The sequence below is a fragment of the Terrapene carolina genome, unplaced genomic scaffold (assembly GCF_002925995.2).
Source record: "Terrapene carolina triunguis isolate 2854851 unplaced genomic scaffold, T_m_triunguis-2.0 Scaffold62, whole genome shotgun sequence".
In the NCBI taxonomy this organism is placed as follows: domain Eukaryota; kingdom Metazoa; phylum Chordata; order Testudines; family Emydidae; genus Terrapene; species Terrapene triunguis.
Window position 1 is genome coordinate 58,820,211 of NW_020664413.1, and position 20,228 is coordinate 58,840,438.

Genomic DNA, 20,228 nt, shown 5'->3' on the forward strand with positions numbered 1-20,228 from the left:
CGCTCATACTCAGTGATCTCAGATGAAGGCAAAATCTTACTAAGGAATCGTAAGTGTCTGCTCAAAGATACCTGACAACTTGGCATGGTTATGTGTCTGCTCTCACTTCACTTAAGATTAAAGCAATTCATAAACTGACCCTGTTATTGACTATGAGACTGACCAGTCTGTTACAAATGAGGATTTGACAAAAGAGGGTTTGCAATGCAGCAGATTGGGAAGACTGCTGAAACGCCCTAAGAGATTGAATGAGGCATGTTAGGGTTGTGTTTAAGTGACCTGAACAGTTGAGTCAGAGTTACTGTATTTGTAATAGTTTGGTAGTGTTTTAGTTCCGTCAGGAAATTTTTAAAAGGATCTAAAAAAAGGAAGTTGTGTTTTGAAGTAAATCCTCCAGAAAGCGTACAGATGCTACGTTTCCTGTACACTCCAGATACAGTCTGTTTTCTTAGACACATTGTATGGCTGGGGGCAGAAACAAAGAACACCAGCACAAGGCAGTCGCAGGCTGCAACTACATAGAATAGTAGGAAGTTTCTTGCCTCTTTGTATACATAGGTCAATTCATAATAAAAAGTTTAGTCCTTGAAACAGGACTGCTCATCAGTGAAATGCAACAGGCACTAGCAATAGGGGTCATTCACAGCATAGGATACATGGTCACTCTGTTCTCAGTTCCAGCACCGACAGCCCTGGGTGACAGGAGGCCCAATTGCAGAAAAAGGCCTGATTCATCTCTGAAGATCTGAAATGGAGCGTGCTCAGTCACGCTGTGGAGATGGAATATGTGCCTTCCACTCAGTATGTAGGAGCTGTGAGAGGCTAGAACATGCCCAATACAATTGGAATCTTCGGAGAATTTAGCTGCCAAACTTTAACAAGTCTGTATTGAGCATGGGCTAACCAAGATTTTCAGAGGCTCGTAACTTGACCAAATTAGATCAAATTTTCATGAACATGGTAAAACACAATTCTGACAGCAGGGCTATTCCCCTGCCAAATTTCAAGTCCCTGCTCCAAAGCATGGAGGCACTAGAGCATCTCAGTTAAACATCTGTAAGAATATTTGAGAACACTTCAATCTCCCTGGACACTCAATAACAGACTTAAAAGTGGCAATTCTTCAACAAAAAAACTCCAAAAACAGATTCCAATGAGAAACTGCAGAATTGGAATTAATTTGCAAACTGACACCATCAAATTAGGCCTGAATAAAGACTGGGAGTGGATGGGTCACTATAAAAACTAATTTTCCCCTGCTGATACTCAGACCTTCTTGTCAACTGTTTGAAATGAGCCACCTTGGTTACATTGGCCACATTAGAATTCACCCCTTCTTGTCAACTGTTGAGAATAGCCCACTTCCACCTTAATTGAATTGGCTCGTTAGCACTGCCCCCCCCCCCCGTAAGGCAACTCCCATCTTTTCGTTGCTGTGTATTTATACCTGCCTCTGTATTGTTCACTCCATGCAGCTGATGAAGTAGGTTTTAGCCCACGAAAGCTTATGCCCAAATAAATTTCTTAGTCTCTAAGGTGCCACAAGGACTCCTCATTTTTGCTGATGCAGACTAACATGGCTACCACTTTGGGGGAAAAAACCATGTTTCCCTAACCTTGTTCTCAAAAAGAGCTGAACCATTTTAGCTGAAACTTTCAAAAAAAAAAAAATCAGCATGAGGCAGACACAATGTGAGAAATTTCACCCCAAATGGTTATATTTAGTGTGATATAGTTTTAAATTCTCCATTTTCTCTAACCTCTCTGACAGTGCCTTAGTATAAGTGCAAATGCTGTGTAAAATGTCCTACTTATTTGGAAATCGATATGGATTTCATTGATGAGTTAAGGATAATCTTCCAGCCTGAATTGCTGGCTTATTTCTATTTAAGGTACCTAGTTTTTTATATGTTACTTGTTTCTTGTGGAGGTGGGAACTCTGTGCATGACCTTCTCCAGACCTGCTGTTAACGATGCTCTATTAATTATTTGCCAGTGATGCAGGCAGCAGCTGCTCCCCATGGAAGTCAAAGGCATCACCTCTGTAATAACCTTGCCTACATTTGTCCAGACAGAAGTCCTAACCCTAGGTCTGCTTCATGGTTCAGTCCAGTTCCAGGGTTGTATTTAGTTTAGCTGAGGCAACGTACCATGCTCTAAGTTATTGAGAGTTGTGTAGTGGCTTCCTGTCCAAACCTAGCAATCAGAGCTGTTTTCTGACTGAAAAGCTCTTTCTGTGCTGATCAGAGAGGTTTTCACTTTGCCCTTTCTTTTGCAGTGATTATGCTTCCCTTGTCTCTTGTTCCTCACTCTCCGCCTGAGACAGACACCACAGTGCCTTTTACTGATGCACACGTTTTGAGTGATTTTAAGCACCTTTATGTTGTATGCAAGTCAATGCTCTAAATCCATTTTAGCACTCGCTAATTTGGCAATAATGGTAGTCTCCAGAATGGCAATTAATGAACAAAAGAAGGTTGCACTTCGTGACCTAGCAACCAGGTTTCCCTTAAACTGGGTTTCTGGCTTTTCATTTTTTTTTTTAACCTCATGTCAAAGTCCCAGGAAATGGCAGTGTAAATTGCTTTGTGTAAACTATTATGATGATTCGACATTTGGTGCCAATGCTTAGCTTTTCCCATTTCTTTTTAAGATTTCACTAATTGCATTTTTTTTATTTCTCAGCTCTTATTTTTTACAAAAAAAAAGGACATTTAAAATTACTGAGACTTTTTCGAGAATTGCTGAAATAACAGCGTAGTATCAATATTTCTGGTTTTCTTGTGATCCTAGAATCTCTTCAATAGGGACAGTCAGTGAAATTGTATGTGATAGTCTCTTGTTCAGCTACTTGTGGTGGTAACACCTATCGACACGGTTTTATATATTGTGCCTTTTAATATGGCTTACTCTGAAGCCTTGGAGTACATAAGCTGCTTTTATTTTCTACCTTTATTGGTTCTATTTCCTGGCTTGTCGTATACAAATTAAGTAAAAACCAAAATACTATTTCAAATTGAGTCATATCTATGCATTTCCTACATTTCCCTCCGGATTAGTGTATCTCAGAACTCTCACTTTCTTTTTAGCTTTCCCGCCTCTTGAAATCTGTTTTTGTAAGTGAAAAATCTTGGTGAATTGCAGTGTGGCACAGCAATTATATTAACAGTAGCCTCCCCCAAAAATTCAGTCAGCCGTGAGATGGATGTGTTCATAGACAGAAGATATCTACTCAGAATCTACTTGCTTTCTCCTGAAAAGGAAAGAGGCAGCATCCCTGAGCAAATAAGTTTATATTTTGTTTGTTTTGCTAGAAATGTTTATGCTTTGTTCCTGAAAACCATTATGAGTGTATTGATAGCATAGCACAGCGTTCAGCTTATGTGACTTGAAGTGAAGGCTTTGGATAAAGACCTTGTAGGAGATCTGGAGATCTATTCTCACAAGAAATTTGTTTGCAAATGTCTACCACCCATGCAATCTGAGCCATTCCAAAAGCCAAACGTTTGTTTTTCATCAATATTTCTGTGAGCTCTAAGGATACGTCATCTCTAACAGCAATGTCCTGAGTTGGGGTGATTGCTGTCGGCAGGGCTGGCTCCAGGAACCAGCGCAGGAAGCAGGTGCTTGGGGCGGCCAATGGAAAGGGGCGGCACGTCCGGGTCTTCAGTGGCAATTCGGCGGTGGGTCCCTCGGTCCCTCTCGGAGGGAGGGACCGGTCGCCGAATTGCCGCCGAAGAATGAAGCGGTGCGGTAGAGCTGCCGCCGATCGCGGCTTTTTTTTTTTTTCTTCTTCTTCTTCTTCGCCTCTTGGGGCGTCAAAAAAGCTGGAGCTGGCCCTGGTTGTCGGTACAGGAATCATTGCAACACTCACCTTAAGTTTGGTCAGAGGGGAGCTCCAGAACACCACTAGTAAAATGTCTCCTCTGTAAAGAGACAAATCTTAGCTGGAATCTCTATAGAACTTTGTTTATCTTGATGTTATTGTTAAAATTAATTCCATTGATTGCATTGTATTTTAAAGCCACTGAGTAATGGATGTGTACAGTTAAACATGTATAATTGTTAGGGCTGTCAATTAAACGCAGTTAACTCGCGCGATTAACTCAAAAAAATTAATCACGATTAATCGCAGTTTTAATCGCACTGTTAGATAATAGAATCCCAATTGAAATTTACTAAATATTTTTGGATGTTTTTCAACATTTTCAAATATATTGATTTCAATTACAACACAAAATACAAAGTATACAGTGCTCACTTCATTTTTTATTACAAATATATGCACTGTAAAAATGATAGACAAAATAAATAGTATTTTTCAATTCACCTCATACAAGTACCATAGTGCAATCTCTTTATCGTGAAAGTGTAACTTACAAATGTAGATATTTCTTTTGTTACATAACTGCACTCAAAAACAAAACAGTGTAAAACTTTAGAGCCTACAAGTCTACTCAGTCCTACTTCTTGTTCAGCCAATTGCTAAGACAAACAAGTTCGTTTACATTTACGGGAGATAATGCTGCCCGCCTCTTGTTTACAGTGTCACCTGAAAGTGAGAACAGGTGTTCGCATGGCACTTTTGTAGCTGGCATTGGAAGGTATTTACATGCCAGATATGCTAAACATTCGTATGCCCCTTCATGCTTTGGCCACCATTCTAGAGGACATGCTTCCATGCGGATGTCGCTCGTTTAAAAAAAAGAATGCTTTAATTCAATTTGTGACTGAACTCCTTGTGGGAGAATTGTATACCTCCTTCTCTGTTTTACCCGTATTCTGCCATATATTTCATGTTATAGCAGTCTCGGATGATGATCCAGCACGTTGTTCATTTTAAGAACACTTTCACTGCAGATTTGACAAAACGCAAAGAAGGTACGAATGTGAGATTTCTAAGGATAGATACAGTACTTGACCCAAGGTTTAAGAATCTGAAGTGCCTTCCAAAATCTGAGAGGGACGAGATGTGGAGCATGCTTTCAGATATCTTAAAAGAGCAAGACTCGGATGCAGAAACTATAGAACCTGAACCACCAAAAAGGAAAATCAGTCTTCTGCTGGTGGCATCTGACTCAGATGATGAAAATAAACATGAATTGGTCCGCACTGTTTTGAATCATTATTGAGCAGAACCTGTCATCAGCATGAACTAATGTCCTCTAGAATGGTGATTGAAGCATGAAGAGACTTATGAATCTTTAGCGCATATGGCATGTAAATATCTTGTGAACACCGGCTATGACAGTCCCATGCGACACCTATTCTCACTTTCAGGTGACATTGTAAACAAGAAGCAGGCAGTATTATCTCATGAAAATGTAAACAAACTTCTTTGTCTGAGCAATTGGCTGAACAAGAAGTAGGACTGAGTGGACTTGTAGGCTCTAAAGTTTTACAGTGTTTTATTTTTGAATTAAGGCTTTTTTGTACATAATTGTACATTAGTAAGTTCAACTTTCATGATAAAGAGATTGCAGTACAGTACTTGTAATGGGGGAATTGAAAAATACTATTTCTTTTGTTTTCAAAAATAAATATAAAGTGAGCACTGTACATTTTGTATTCTGTGTTGTAATTAAAATCAATATATTTAAAAATATAGAAAACATCCAAAAATATTTAAATAAATGGTATTCTATTATTGCTTAACAGTGCGATTAATTAATTTTTTAATCACACAATTAATTGTGATTACTTTTTTTAATTGCTTGACTGCCCTAATTGTATTACTTTTATTTCTATGTACTTTAAATGTAAACATTAAGTTTTCCTTCCCCAGAATCTCCTGGCAAAGATTTTGGTCCCACTCTGGGCTTAAAAAAGTCCAGCTCCCTGGAGAGCTTGCAGACGGCTGTGGCTGAAGTCAGGAAGAATGAACTTCCTTTCCACAGACCCAGGCCTCACATGGTCCGTGGTCGGGGCTGTAACGAGAGCTTCAGAGCTGCCATTGACAAATCTTATGATGGACCTGAAGATGCAGAAGAGGGTATGCTGTTTCATGTACTTATTTGGGAAACTTTCACCAGTTAGTACAGACTAAGGCTCCATTCAGCAAAGCATTCAAAGGAGGTGCTTAAATCCAGTTGAAGGCATTGTGCATAAGTGTTCTGCTGAATTAGGGCCAAATTACTGTGTATGCTGTCCTAGGGCCTGAGCCAACTTCCACTGAAGTCTCGGCAGTGAGTCTCATCCTTTTCCTTTGCAGCTCCCTTTTCCATACGGAGACCACACCAGAACCCCCTCCCGTCTAGCAGGAGCCCTGTTTAGCAATACAGGAAGGACAGAGTAGCCACAACACCTTGACCCCACTTGTTCATGACACCTATGGGGGTCACAATCCCCAGACTGGGAACCCCCTGCTTTACAGCATGAACTGCATCATTATGTTCAGTTCTTGAGTTCCTAAAGTGAAACTACCCTAGCTCTCCTCTAAACAGTCAGAGAAATTGTCTTGCTGTTCCTTTTAGAGACATCAGAAATAGCCTGAGAGCAAGGAGTGACTGCATTAGTTTTGTACAGTAGTTAGGATATGCAGGTTCTTAGAACCTCTTGTTGAAATAAGCTCTCGCTGTTTGTGTCCCAGCTTGTGGGCTTTCTTGACTTGATGGAAGTTAACAAGCCAGATTTCAAAAAGAAGAATGTTTTACCACATGTCAAGATTTTCATACCAGAAATAATAACTAGAAAATAAGTAACTATAATAATTCTGTGCTTAATTGACAATAGAGCCCTGCTTGAATTAACTAGATATATGTTTAGTCTGCTTTTTTAAATGATACGATTACATGAACGTGCATTGTGAACTATTGCAGCACTTTATTCTACACTGATTCCATATTGCTCGTTTGCATTTTCCTGATCATAAATGGCCCATAACCATTTTTACTGATTCTCTTTCTGTCTCTGCAGATGGTCTGTCTGATAAGAGCTCTCTCTCTGCTCAAGAAACTCAGAATTTTGAATCAGCCCCGCAAGGGAATCCTGAACTAGAAGATGTAGAAACCAAGGCAAAGAAAGACAAAAAAAATAAAGAGAAGGAGAAGAAAAAAGGAAAGAGCAAAGCTAAAGTCAAAGAGAAGAAAAGGAAGGAAGAAAATGAAGATCCAGAGAAGAAAACGAAGAAGAAGGGTTTTGGTGCCATGTTGAGGTATGGTTCTTGTGCTTAAAACATATGCACACACGCACACATTTTCCTGAAGAAGCTCATGAAAATATTCTGTGAAATCACTGATGATCTCAACAAGCAGACAAAAATGTTTGTCAGTTAAAAAAAAAGCACTATCGATTTTTATACCAAACCATTAGCTAAGGAAAAAGACCTTTAGCTGGCAAAACTTTTTGTGCCCTTGGAATTCATGTGCATTTGGTAGGAAAACTGTATGAGGCTTGAGCATAAAGAAAATATAAGGGAAAAATGCATTTGGGGGGAATGTTTGCTATTTCCAGGTATTACATTAAACTTTTGGACACTACTGGTATATTCTGGCCTGTAGGCCAACCTAGTATGGAACAAAACCTTGGTGCATAGTTTAAATGGAAGTGTTTTGCTGTAACCTCAGAAATTCTACTACAAAGATGCCCCACAGATCATGCTTTTCAAAATATAAAGATTGGAACATACAAACTAGAGCTTTTGTTTCCCCTTGATGTCCTTGATACACAGCATAAGGAGTTTGTTTCCAAAGTGTTATGTGCAAGGACTTCGCTGTTTTTCTTCCACATAATGTCAATACAACCCTATTAAATTGGTGCACACCATTTAGAAATTTTCCACGTGTTTATGGACTGCCAGGGTATGATTGTCCAAACTATACGTGCACAAGTGTATACTTAATTTGCACATACAGTTACCACAATGATTAATGAGAATAAGATAGCTGTCCATAAATGCACAGATATGCATACTATTTGAATAATTATACATGCTAACTAAGTGTGCAATTTGCACACACATTTGTGTTCATAGAGTTTAAAGAAATCTGTCTTAAAATGAATGTCAGGTTTTTTTTAATTAATTATAATAGTGAGCTCTTCAACAGCTCTTCTCTTTGTGTATCTTTAGTCTCATATCTGCTTTTGTGCTCCCGTTAACCCTGTAGAGCTAATAAAGCTGTGAGAATGGAAACTGGATTGCACGCTAATTTGGCAAAAATATAATTATTCTGGCTCATGCATCACCAACAGATCTGTTGACTAAGATCCACATTCAAAATCTTTATTACTGGTGAAGATGTATGCTTGATTTCAGATCCAAGATCGAGTTTGTTCGGTTGGCAGTGTTATTGATAAACAAGAAACATGGAACCAAAGGACTCCAGTACTACTGATTCACTTTTTAGAGTATAACTTCACTTCAAGCAAAAGTAATACTGTTTTTCTAGAGAGAGATAACAACATGAAATCTGCATGTTTCATATTTTGACTATATGCATATATTATTCATCTGAACTTTTCCCACAGTTAGATTTAATTTTGATAGGGAGTCTTATCAACTGATGTTTTTCATTATTACTGTTTATTATATATCCATCAAGCATGACAAAGGGACAGGACAAAGATGGAATTCCTGCCTCAAATTGTTTACAGTCTAAATTAAGACACATGGAAAATGGAGGTGACAAGATTAGATGGAACAGAAGAAGGGAAGTTTGTAGGCAAGGACAATATAATTGTGTACTCACTTTGGGAAGTTTGTAGATGCTGCTAAAGAGTAACTAAGGGTTTTCTTTTTGTTTTTCATTTGTTTTGTGTTTTTAAAACATGATTATAATTTATATCTGTTTTAATGTTAGGGGGCTATCACTTAAAAGCTTTCTTGAAGAGTGGATTTTGAGAAGGGACTTGGAGGAGGAGCAGGTGGAGGCATGATGGGTGGGGTCAGGAAGGATGTCCCAGCCATAGAGGGGAGCATGAAACAAGGAATGGAGATGAGCAATTTGGGCTGAGCAACGAGGGCATTTGAGGAAATAAGAGTAGGATTTAGTAAAGCACCTACGTGACTCAGAACACGTCTTATTGACTCTCAAATCAAACCTAAATGGGGGAGGGGCAAATGCAGACAGGTATTGTGTGGGGGGAGGCAATTGTGGATGGCCTTAAAAGCATGAACAAGGAGCTTTGGGTCACAAGTGAAGGAATTTTAGAAGGAGACTGAGTATTGTGATAGCATTAGGTATCAGAGGTGATATTCACAGCAAAGTTTTGGATTGATTAGAGTGAGGAGAGTGTCAGGAGGGTCAGAAAGAAGGGGATTGAAGTAATAAAGGTTCAGGATGATCAAGGATTTTAGCAGCAGGAATGTAAAGAAAGAGGCAGATTTTTAAGATGTTACAGAGGTGAAACTGGCATGATTTAGTGGTAGAACATCTGTAGGGTAGAGAGAGAAGATGAAGATGACACAAAGGTGGTGAGTGCTACGTGGAGGATGGCGGGTAATAGTTAATATTTATAGCGAAAGAAGTGGTGGGAAGTTTTTTTTTTGTTTTGTTTTGTTTTTTTTTAATAAAGAAAGTCGAGTTCAGTTTTTGACATGTTGAATTCCTGCTGGCAGCAGGACATGTCATAGGAGTTATCAGAAATACGAGTGCAAACAAGGAAGAGAAAGTTTGGATGGAGAAAGAAACCTGGGAGTCTGCGTTGTAGAGATGGTAGTTCTAGTTACGAGGTTGCCCCGAAAAAGTGTAGTGTGAGAGGAGGATGAGGGCAAAGGATGTAACCCTGTGGTAGACTGACAGAGGAAGGGAGGAAGTGCCAACAGAGGAGACACTGAAGGAGCAGCTAGAAGAAGTAGTAGGAGAACTGGCAAAGCAGAATTGTTGAAACCAAGCAAGGAAGAGGTTTTAAGAAGGGTGGTTCTGCCATGTTGATGGTCCCAGATCTAGGAAGATAACAATGGAGAAGCAGCCTTGAGATTTGGTCAGGAAGAGATCATTGTTAACCATGACACAGGTCGTTTCAGTGGACTAGGAGGAAGCTAGACTGTAAAGAGAGAGATAATGATGAGCTGTTCAAGGCACAAATTAATCCATTACCTACTAGGAAAGTTACACTAGGCCGGAGTGGGCCAACTTTTTGGCCCAAGGGCCACATCGGGGTTGTGAACCAGTATGGAGGGCTGGGTAGGGAAGGCTGTGCCTCCCCAAACAGCCTGGCCTCCGCCCCCTCCCACTTCCCGCCCCCTGACTGCCCCCCTCAGAGCCTCCAACCCATCCAACCACCCCCTCCCGGGACCCCAACCCCTATCTGCCCCCCGGAACCCTCCCCATCCAACCTCTGTGCTCCTTGTCCCCTGACAGCCCCCTCCCAGGACCGCCCCCTATCTAACCCCTCCCCCCGCTCCCTGTTCCCTGACTGCCCCGAGCCCTATCCACACCCTCGCCCCCTGACAGGCCTCCCCCCCGGGACTCCCACGCCTATCCAACCCCCCCCCCCGCCGTTCTCCGTCCCCTGACTGCCCCCCCCAGAACCTCCACCCCATCCAACTGCACCCTGTCACCTGACCGCCCCCCTGGGACTCCCCGCCTCTAACCGCCCCCCCCAGAACCCCTTATCCAACCCCACCACTCCCCGCCCCCTTACCATGCCACTCAGAGTGGCAGGACTGGCTTATTAGAAAGCCTGGGAGGTGGGCAGGCGCAAGCGACAGGTCAGAGCGCTCCCCATGCGGCTGCGCGGCTGCGGGGGTGGAGGGACAGCAGGGGAGGGGCCAGGGACTAGCCTCCCCAGCTGGGAGCTCAGGGGCCGGGTAGGACCGTCTCGCCGGCCAGATGTGGCCCACGGGCCGTAGTTTGCTCACCTCTGCACTAGACTGTGGTGGATATTTTTATGCACTACATGCATACTTACTATGCTGTATATAGCGATTGCATATTTTTCATATCTGTAATATGTCTATGTGAGCTTGCTTGTTTCGCTTGTCAACACCAATGCAGTTTAATGTATTAAAACCACCCCTAACCTTTGTCTTCAGTACGAAAAAAGTAACTGCTGCTATAGCCTTTCTCAGATGAGATTTCTGAACATATTGGAATCGCTGCTGAACACTTTCCTCTCCCCCCCCCCCTTTTAACAACAGAAAATATCAAAGCTGTTACCAGTTGCTAACAGATTTCACTTAGTTCCTCATCTGTTGCTCAGCTGCTATTTACTTGTGGATTGTGAATTTTTTTTTTTTAATTAAAAAAATAATTGCTTTCCTGCTAAATTTCTCATGGATTGAAGTTTTATTTAGGTGGATATGATTCAGGGAGACCATCAAGCAAGCATGCTTGTATTGTTCTAATCACTGTTTAAAAACTCAGTGTTATGTTTTACACAGTTAAACATGGACTGTCAGCTTCCACGTTTTCTGGGATTACCCCTTTTGGCCAGGTGTGAGATTTTTAAACATAGCTGAAGCTGGTTCTCAATTTGACAGTTTTTTAAAATCTATAATAGCGTTTGACAGTGGTTAGTTGCAGGACACTTCATTGTACGATGTTTGATGTTCTACTTCTTGGTAGTAAGGGCTAAGTATTGTGGGTAGTGATGTATTTATGACCTCCCTCAATATTGGCCCATATATGTACTATCCAAAGAATAACAGACATCTACTTGCGTAAGATGTTTGCATTTAGCATTAGCTCACATAGCATCATTATTTATTTTACCGTACTCTGTTACATTAGCTCATAATGACTTATTAAGTGACCCAACACAAGACAACATAATGAAAGTTATTTGATGTTGTATATCAGGTAATAATTACTGTATATTAAATATTGTCATTAATGGAGCTGTTATTGAATTTATGCCATAACGTCAGGAAAAGCCAATGTCTAGCACCAAGCAATTACTCTTTTTGAATATACCAAAATATTCTCATTCAGTTACACTCTAAACTTTTATGTATTCCATAGAAACCCGTAACAGCAGCGAGACTAGACAGTATCCCATTAAGTTCTCAGTTCAGCCCTTTCTTCCTGCACTAATCATTGTTTCAGGCCATGGCAAGGTTTGGGGAGGCGTGCTCTTCCTCAAGTCAACTCTCTTCATCTTGAAGGATTCTTCATTTGCATGAGAAACTGTGTGCTGTAATGACATACTTTATGCTTTAAATAAGGCATTGTGTCATTCATTGTTTCAGAATTGCATCTAAGCCCTTTCTAAATTACTCTTTTGGCTATTTTGAAGGGTTAATTAACCCCTTGGTGCATGGCATTGGAATTTCCTGATGTTGAACACTAATGTAAAATGCATTAGCACTTAGCATTGGGAGCTCTGGACAGATCTAACCAAGAGGTTAATCTAGGAAAATATCTTTTTCCAGAGTTTGCTAGGTGAGGGACTCTAGATTCTTAATTTGTGGTCTATAGTTATTTAATTGTCCTGCCTGTCATTATATACCCTCCCCACAAAGCTGGGCTTTAACTCAGGTTTCAAATTAAGTTAAAGACTGAACCTTTAAATCACCAAGGGAATGTGACATCTGTCCTGCTCTGTCCCTGATCCCACCACAGCTGCTACGGGCCTAGTGTATAATAAATGTAACATGTCTATGGCCCTGTTATTACCTTTTCCAGATAGGGTTGTAAAATTTCTGGATAGCCATTCAGCTTTATGGGTAAGAAGGTAAGTTAGCTAATGGACTGCAGCCATGCCAGTGAAATTTTAATAGCTAGTACCCTGCAGGCCGAGGCCAACAGGCTGCAGTCATGATGTTTTGCTGTAGTACCAGACCAACTGTGTACTTGATGATGATTCAGAGGCAAAAGGACAGCCAAACTGGCGTGCACAGGGAAGAAGCTTCTCATTCTCTTTTCAGTCTGGGTTCAGAAGCCCACTGAAAAGAAGAACTCTTGTCTTAATGTAACATAGCTCCATTTGTACAATTAGCTTTACTGGATTGGTATCAGTAAAAAAAAACAACTAGATTTGCATGTCAATGGCCACTGCCGTTCACATAAGTGGTTCTGTGTGTTGGGAACAAGAAATAGAGAAGAGAATATTAGTTAAAGTCACTTTTTTCCTCTTTGGAAATGCTACTTTTCCTCACATAACAATTCATCTTAAATTATTTACTTTCCTTTTCACAATATGAGCCATGAATATTTTATTTTTTGTACTCTTAATTTGCCAATTTTCCTTTGAGCAAAGTGCCCTAGTGATTTTAATTTTTCATTTTAGTTGGAAGAGAGAAATGACCCTCGTTCCCTCTATTCCCTCCCCCTGTTATTACCATTACAGGCCTTGTACTCAGAATGATACTTTTTATGACTGGCGGTGTTGATCCTGTAATGGTATTGCAGAGTAGATAGCATAATATTCAGATATTGACTTCCATTAAGTGTAGCGGTGTGATACCTTATATTATCATTTTTTTTTTAGCCTGTGTTGCTCTGCAAAGTTAAGCGTTTGTGAGAAAAGTTAGCAATATAACGTAGACAGATAGGGCAAATGATAGCTATCTGCTGCCTGGAGAGAAATTTAATATGTATAGAGAGAGTGATGGAAATAAATAGGTAGACATGGGTAAACAAAAAAGAGACAACTAGATTAAATTATAATCAGATTAATTTAAGGTGATTTTAGAGTCATTTGTATCTCAACTAATAGAGAAATCTGAGACAGATTGTGTCCTTTTGTATTTGGTGGAGAGGACCAGTTGAGGTGGCCAGTGTTCTGGGAAGCTGTTAAGCTATTATGAGACCTTAATTTCCTTTCATCTGTTAAGCACATCTACTGTACAAATATCTCAGTAAAATAAAACTGTTTATTTTAGAGTGTACAGAAGGGGGGGAGATTGCAGCTAATGAATTTAAAAATGTATTGGTGGTTTGTCAAATCTTTTTTTTTTTTAAACTGAATGATGTATGACATGTTCTTCCTCCTCCTCCACAGTATTGATGACTACTTAGTTATGTTTATAGTTTGTCCAAAGCAGAGACGAGAGGATTTTTCTGTACTAAAAATGATCATGCAGACTGCCTACTAAAGACTTATTTGTTTAATTAGGGGTCTGTTCTCCTCTTAATATGCATACATAAATCTCATTAATGTTAATGAGAATTATACAAGTGCACTGAAGAATAGACCCCTTATTCTCATTACTTCACTTGGATAATGAGATATTTGCTTAACAGATCAGAGCACAAAGTCCAGCTTGATTACTTTTAAAGACTAGAAATCACAAACTTGTATTTTGAGAAGCAAAGTATACTTTTATAAAATAGCTGCATCTCTACTTCAAGTTAAAATACCATTATTTAATATGTAATTAAATGAATACAATTGAGAGCTGTATCTTTAAAGGACAATTTGCATACTCATTTCCTTGAGATATCTACTTAAATATACACACACATGCTTAATTTTCATGTCTGTGTATGTAGCGCTTGTTAAAACAAATGGAAACTCCAGTGCTGCTTAAAATATGGGCTCTAATTTAACAAGCAGGACTTTCCTGGGGATGACAAGCTTCTCACAGGCTTTTCTGGGCTTCTGTGTTCGAGTTAGTGCATGACTGAATCTACAGGGCACTAGCTTGCCGTGCACTAACTCGCCGTGTTGCTCCTGCTACTGAATTCACTATGGAACTTAGTGTGCAATAGCAAGGTCCACGCGATGTGTTAATGCAGTGGTGCCCAAACTTTTCCTGTCACGCCCGCCCCCTTAACAGTAATGGAATCTGTCTGCGTCCCCCTCCATTACGGCACAGTTGGCTCAGCGTAGAAGCTTGGGGCTGAAGGTGGAGTTGGTGGCTGAACTGGGGATAGGGGAGGAGGTGGGGCTAAAGACGGAGCTGGCCTGGGGATGGAGAGGGAATGAGGGCAGAGCTGGGCTGGAGGCGGAACAGGGGGAGAGTGGAGCTGTGGATGGGGGAAGAGTGGAGCTGGGGTTGGAGCTGGGCTGGGGGCAGAGTGGGGCTGGGGCTGGGGCTGGGGCTGGACGGGTGGCGGAGCAGGAGCCGGAGTAGAGTTGTGGCTGAGGGCAGAGCAGTGGGTGGCACTCCCTCCCCACTCCCCGCGGGGGCTGGCCCAGGTCCCACCTCATGCCCCCGTGCAAAAATTCCTCCACGTTTCCCTAATTGGGCACGCCCCACAGTTTGGGGACCACTGTGTTAATGCACAGCAGGCTAGCATGCTGCACATTCACACCCTGGTTTGCAGCATATAAACCCACCATATAGACCAGACCTCAGACTCCAATTTTCTTGTTTCCCAGAGTACTCCTCTGCGGAAGTGGCCTAACACAAACTGCAAGATGAGTCCTTGAAGTGTTTCCTCATTGGGTACACTTTAGTGTTGTGTTTATTCTTCATTCAATAGACTTTTCCATTACTCATTTTAACATCCTTTATCAACAAGAAATAAATACAGTACAAGTACCAGACATTAATTCTACCTTTAAAGAACAGTATTTTTTCTTTGGCTCATGTACTTCAATAATTCTTGCTACATAAATAAAGAAAAAATACTTAACAGCAAATTTATAGAAATAGGGACATATAATGGGAATACTAACAGATTCCTTAACTACAAAGTTTTGGCAGGTGCCAGTTTAACAGGTATTGCCATTAACAGCCATCTGTACAGAAAGTGAAATGTACTTATCTCACTGAATTATGATTTATGCCAGACAAAGCAGTCAAACTAAAGTAATATTTATTTTATAATACAGAGACATTGATTAAATGCACATGGCATCTCAAATCCAATTGACATTTTAAATCGCAATGATTACAGACATGCAGCCATTTATTTAACTATTGCTTTAAAAAATATGTCTTACTGTTAATAGACGAAAGTCAGCCCTTGCCAGTATTTTTTTAGCAGGCTGACCTTTTGTTTTGCTGACATGTAAAAGGGAGCAAAGCTGACTTCTGGGTAATCATAATTTTAGAGCATGTGGAGTTACAGTCACTTAAGAATACCAGACCCCTTTGAGCCACTCTTCCCCACACTCCTGCTCCTTTTTCTCAGTGCAGGATGTTAGAGGAGGATAGTCCAGAGAGGAAGAATAGTCCAGTGGATACAGTATTAGCATGGGACTTGAGAACCCTAGATTCAGTTCCCTAGTCTGCCACAGACTATCTGTGGCACCTTGGGAAAGTCATGTGGGACCAGATTTTTAAAGGTATTTAGACACCTAACTCCCATTGATTTTGATGCCTCAGTTCTCTACTTGTACAGTGGGGATAATTTCACTTCCCTACCTCACAAGGTAGCTGTGAGGATAAATACATTAAAGATTGTGAGATGCTCAGATACTACATTAATAGATGTCATATAAGTACTTAAGATCGTTTTCTTTCTTAAAAATATAAGATGATCTGGCATGACTTCCCCCAGCCCTTTTTCCTCCAGCTCCCTAGTATACTCTCCTCCTCTTCTCCTGTCACTGAGACTTTCTGCCTGTTTTCTTCCAGCCTTTCATCTCTTTACCTCCATGGTGTCTACTCTCACCTCCCCTCTCAATTCTCTCCTCAACTTCTCATTCTCAGTAGGTTCTTTTCTCCCCAAGTATTAGCATGCTTTAATCTCCCCTATCTTAAAAAATGACCCACCCTCAAGCCATTACCCTATCTTTCTCCTCCTCTTTGTCTCCACCTCCTTGAACATGCTGTCTACAATCATCATCTGAATCTCCTTTCTTGCAGTTTCTTGACCCTACCTAATCAGGCTTCAACCCTCAACACTCCACTGAAACTGTTCTTGCCAGAGTCTCTAATGACTTCTTCTTAGCCAGTCTCTGGGCCTGTGTTCTGTTATCCTCCTTGACATGTCAGAAGCTTTTAGCACTTTTAGCTTTTAGAATGTCGAGTTCTGACCTTCATTAGCATCTGCTCTCTGTTCGCTCAGGTTCTCCTATTCCTCTGATTGCTCCAGCTAAGTCTTGTTTCTTTATTGTCCTCTTCACTTTTCCCCCTTTCTCTGGGTATCTCGCAAGGCTCCATTTGTGGTCCCTTCCTCTCCCTCTACTCCCTATCTATAATGAGAAAACTGAGGCACAGAGAAATTAAGGCAAGGTCACAGAGGATGTCTGGCAGCCATTGCTATGTGGAATTCTAGGTAAATGATGACTATGCTGAGAAAGTAACAGATTTTTTAGATAAAGGAAATGCGGTGGATCTAATATACCTCGATTTCAGTAAAGCGTTTGATACGGTACCGCATGAGGAATTATTGGTTAAATTGGAAAAGATGGGGATCGATATGAAAATCCAGAGGTGGATAAAGAACTGGTTAAAGGGGAGACTCCAGCGGGTCGTACTGAAAGGTGAACTGTCAGGTTGGAGGGAAGTTACCAGTGGAGTTCCTCAAGGTTCGGTTTTGGGTCCGATTTTATTTAATCTATTTATTACTGACCTCGGAACCGAATGTAGGAGTGGGCTGATAAAGTTTGCGGATGATACAAAGTTGGGAGGTATTGCCAATTCGGAGAAGGATCGGGATATCCTGCAGGGAGATTTGGATGACCTTGTAAACTGGAGTAATAGTAATAGGATGAAATTTAATAGTGAGAAGTGTAAGATTATGCATTTAGGGATGACTAACAAGAATTTTAGTTATAAGCTGGGGACGCATCGGTTGGAAGTAACAGAAGAGGAGAAGGACCTCGGAGTCCTGGTTGATCGCAGGATGACTATGAGTCGGCAATGTGACGTGGCCGTGAAAAAAGCTAATGCGGTCCTGGGATGCATTAGGCGAGGTATTTCTAGTAGGGACAAGGAGGTGCTGGTTCCGTTATACAAGGCACTGGTGAGACCTCATTTGGAGTACTGTGTGCAGTTCTGGTCTCCCATGTTTAAAAAGGATGAATACAAACTGGAACGGGTACAGAGAAGGGCCACTAGGATAATCCGAGGAATGGAAAACCTGTCGTATGAAAGGAGACTCGAGGAGCTCGGTTTGTTTACCTTAACCAAAAGAAGGCTGAGGGGGGATATGATTGCTCTCTTTAAATATATCAGAGGGATAAATACCAGGGAGAGAGAGGAATTATTTCAGCTCAGTACTAATGTGGACACGAGAACAAATGGATATAAACTGGCCGTCGGGAAGTTTAGGCTTGAAATTAGACGAAGGTGTCTAACCATCAGAGGGGTGAAGTTCTGGAACAGCCTTCCAAGGGAAACAGTGGGGGCAAAAGACCTCTCTGGCTTTAAGATTAAGCTTGATAACTTTATGGAGGGGATGGTTTGATGGGATAACGTGATTTTAGGCAATAGGTCAATAACGTGCCATCGCTGGTAATTAGTAACAATGGTCAATGATGGGATATTAAAAGTTACTACAGAGAACTTTTTTCCGGAGGGTCTGGCTGGAGAATCTTGCCCGCATGCTCGGGGTTCAGCTGATCGCCATATTTGGGGTCGGGAAGGAATTTTCCTCCAGGGTAGATTGGCAGAGGCCCTGGAGGTTTTTCGCCTTCCTCCGCAGCATGGGGCAGGGGTCGCTTGCTGGAGGATTCTCTGCGACTTGAAATCTTTAAATCATGATTTGGGGACTTCAACAGCTGAGTCAAGGGAGAGAATTATTCCAGGAGTGGGTGGGTCCGCTTTTGTGGCCCGCATCATGCGGGAGGTCAGACCAGATGATCATAATGGTCCCTTCTGACCTTAAAGTCTATGAGTCTATGAGTCTGTATAATTTGTGGTGAGATATATATTGCTGCCTATTGCCAGTAGTCTAGGAACTTTAAAAAATGTGTTTTGAGTCTTGAAAGTTGACTCACAAGTTGAATAGTAGTCTGTGTATATGTATAGTATCTGTTATACAAAGTTCTGAGACTGTACTATAGCTCTTCACTATTTAACTTCAGCATTAGGTTTGAAGTAATATACCGTAGTCTTGTGCCCTTTATTGTTCTGTATTTGAAGGTAGTGGAGACCTGGCCTTGCACTAACCCCGGATTATCAGATTTATAGGTAATAAAGTGAAAATAGAGTTGTAAAAATTATTTTCCAGTGACAGATGGCCAGTAGAGTTGTATAGAGACTTTTTTTTCTGGTAAGAAAATAACAAGGTAAAAGGCAAGCTGTACTTCTTTGTATTCTTTCCGCTCCACAACCGTGTTTTGTTGTTTTTTTGTTTTGTTTTTCATCGTCTGGAAACCTGGATGCTTTTGCTGTTGGAGTTGTTTAATATAACTGACATACTAATGTTCTGCATTGAATTAAAAACTAGATTGATGAATAAACTATTCAAAGAAATCCACTTTCCTTTATTCTCTTGTTGTGGAAGGGTGTGTCCCTTAAAGTGCCGCTCAGCCTCCCTCACAATCAACAAAAGGTGACTGAGAGAGTTCACTGGGTTAAAATATATTTAGTCTTGTTAGAGATACATGTTAACATGATTGATTTTTTTTTTTAATGTGACTGACACTATAAAATAACAATCTAAATGTGAGAGCTTTGTGACAAAAGGTGGAGATTTTGCAGTACGGTACTTCCCATTGCATTTCTGTAAAGCAATAATTCATGCCTATAAAAGGACCAGGAAATGTGATATTTCCTTGAGGCTGGAAGTAACCTGCTTGACCTAAATTACTCTAAAATAAATTAGTAATTATTTCTTTCCCGTAAAAAAGTTAAGAGCAATAGATTAATTCACTAGCCTTTCTCCTCTGGACACAATTTTTTCTTAGTGTCTACCTGTTTAGTCTTTTTCTGCTTCCCAGTGGATATTTGTCTCTTCATAAAGCCACTCTTCACCTGGAACACTTCAGCCTGCTTAACAAAGGGTCAGGACTGCAATGGTAGATCCAGACTGAAATGCTTTGAAAAGTTACGTGGAGAAATTTTCAAGCATGGTACTCTGTGTCTGCCTATAGCCACTAGTGTTAACCACTTTCATCATGTATAGTAAATATTTGCTGAATTCATTTAAATTTAAAATAGCAGTTTAAAATCCTTCAAACAATAGATAAAACTGTATCTGTGGCATCCTTAATATGAACACCGATGGTGTTTTATGAAATCTCCCCATTATGATGTTTGTAATTCTTGCAGACTGGTTCTGTGTGAAACTGCCTGATTTGTTGATTTGCATGTGATATATGTTGTACCCAGTGAGTAGTGAAAACCGATCTGGCATGCCTCTTCCTAGTTCTGAATGGATAACTGGCTTTAGTCCTTACTAAAGTCCCATACTTCAGCGTTCTAGAAAGACCTTTCTGGATTTTTGGCAGGGAGAGAGAGGAAGCCGTGCTGTGATGTAATATGTGATCTATCATCCCAGTTA

The 20,228-nt window shown here is 40.7% G+C and overlaps 1 protein-coding gene across 1 annotated transcript in view; it reads left to right on the top strand.

The window, feature by feature from the left end:
* The window catches only part of PARD3B (par-3 family cell polarity regulator beta), a 589,898-nt gene that overhangs the window by 414,095 nt on the left and 155,575 nt on the right, over positions 1-20,228 (top strand). Inside the window, exons 17-18 of the mRNA XM_024206395.2 lie at positions 5,786-5,992; positions 6,916-7,153. Coding sequence (XP_024062163.1) covers positions 5,786-5,992; positions 6,916-7,153 — 445 coding nt within the window. The remainder of the gene's footprint in view (positions 1-5,785; positions 5,993-6,915; positions 7,154-20,228) is intronic.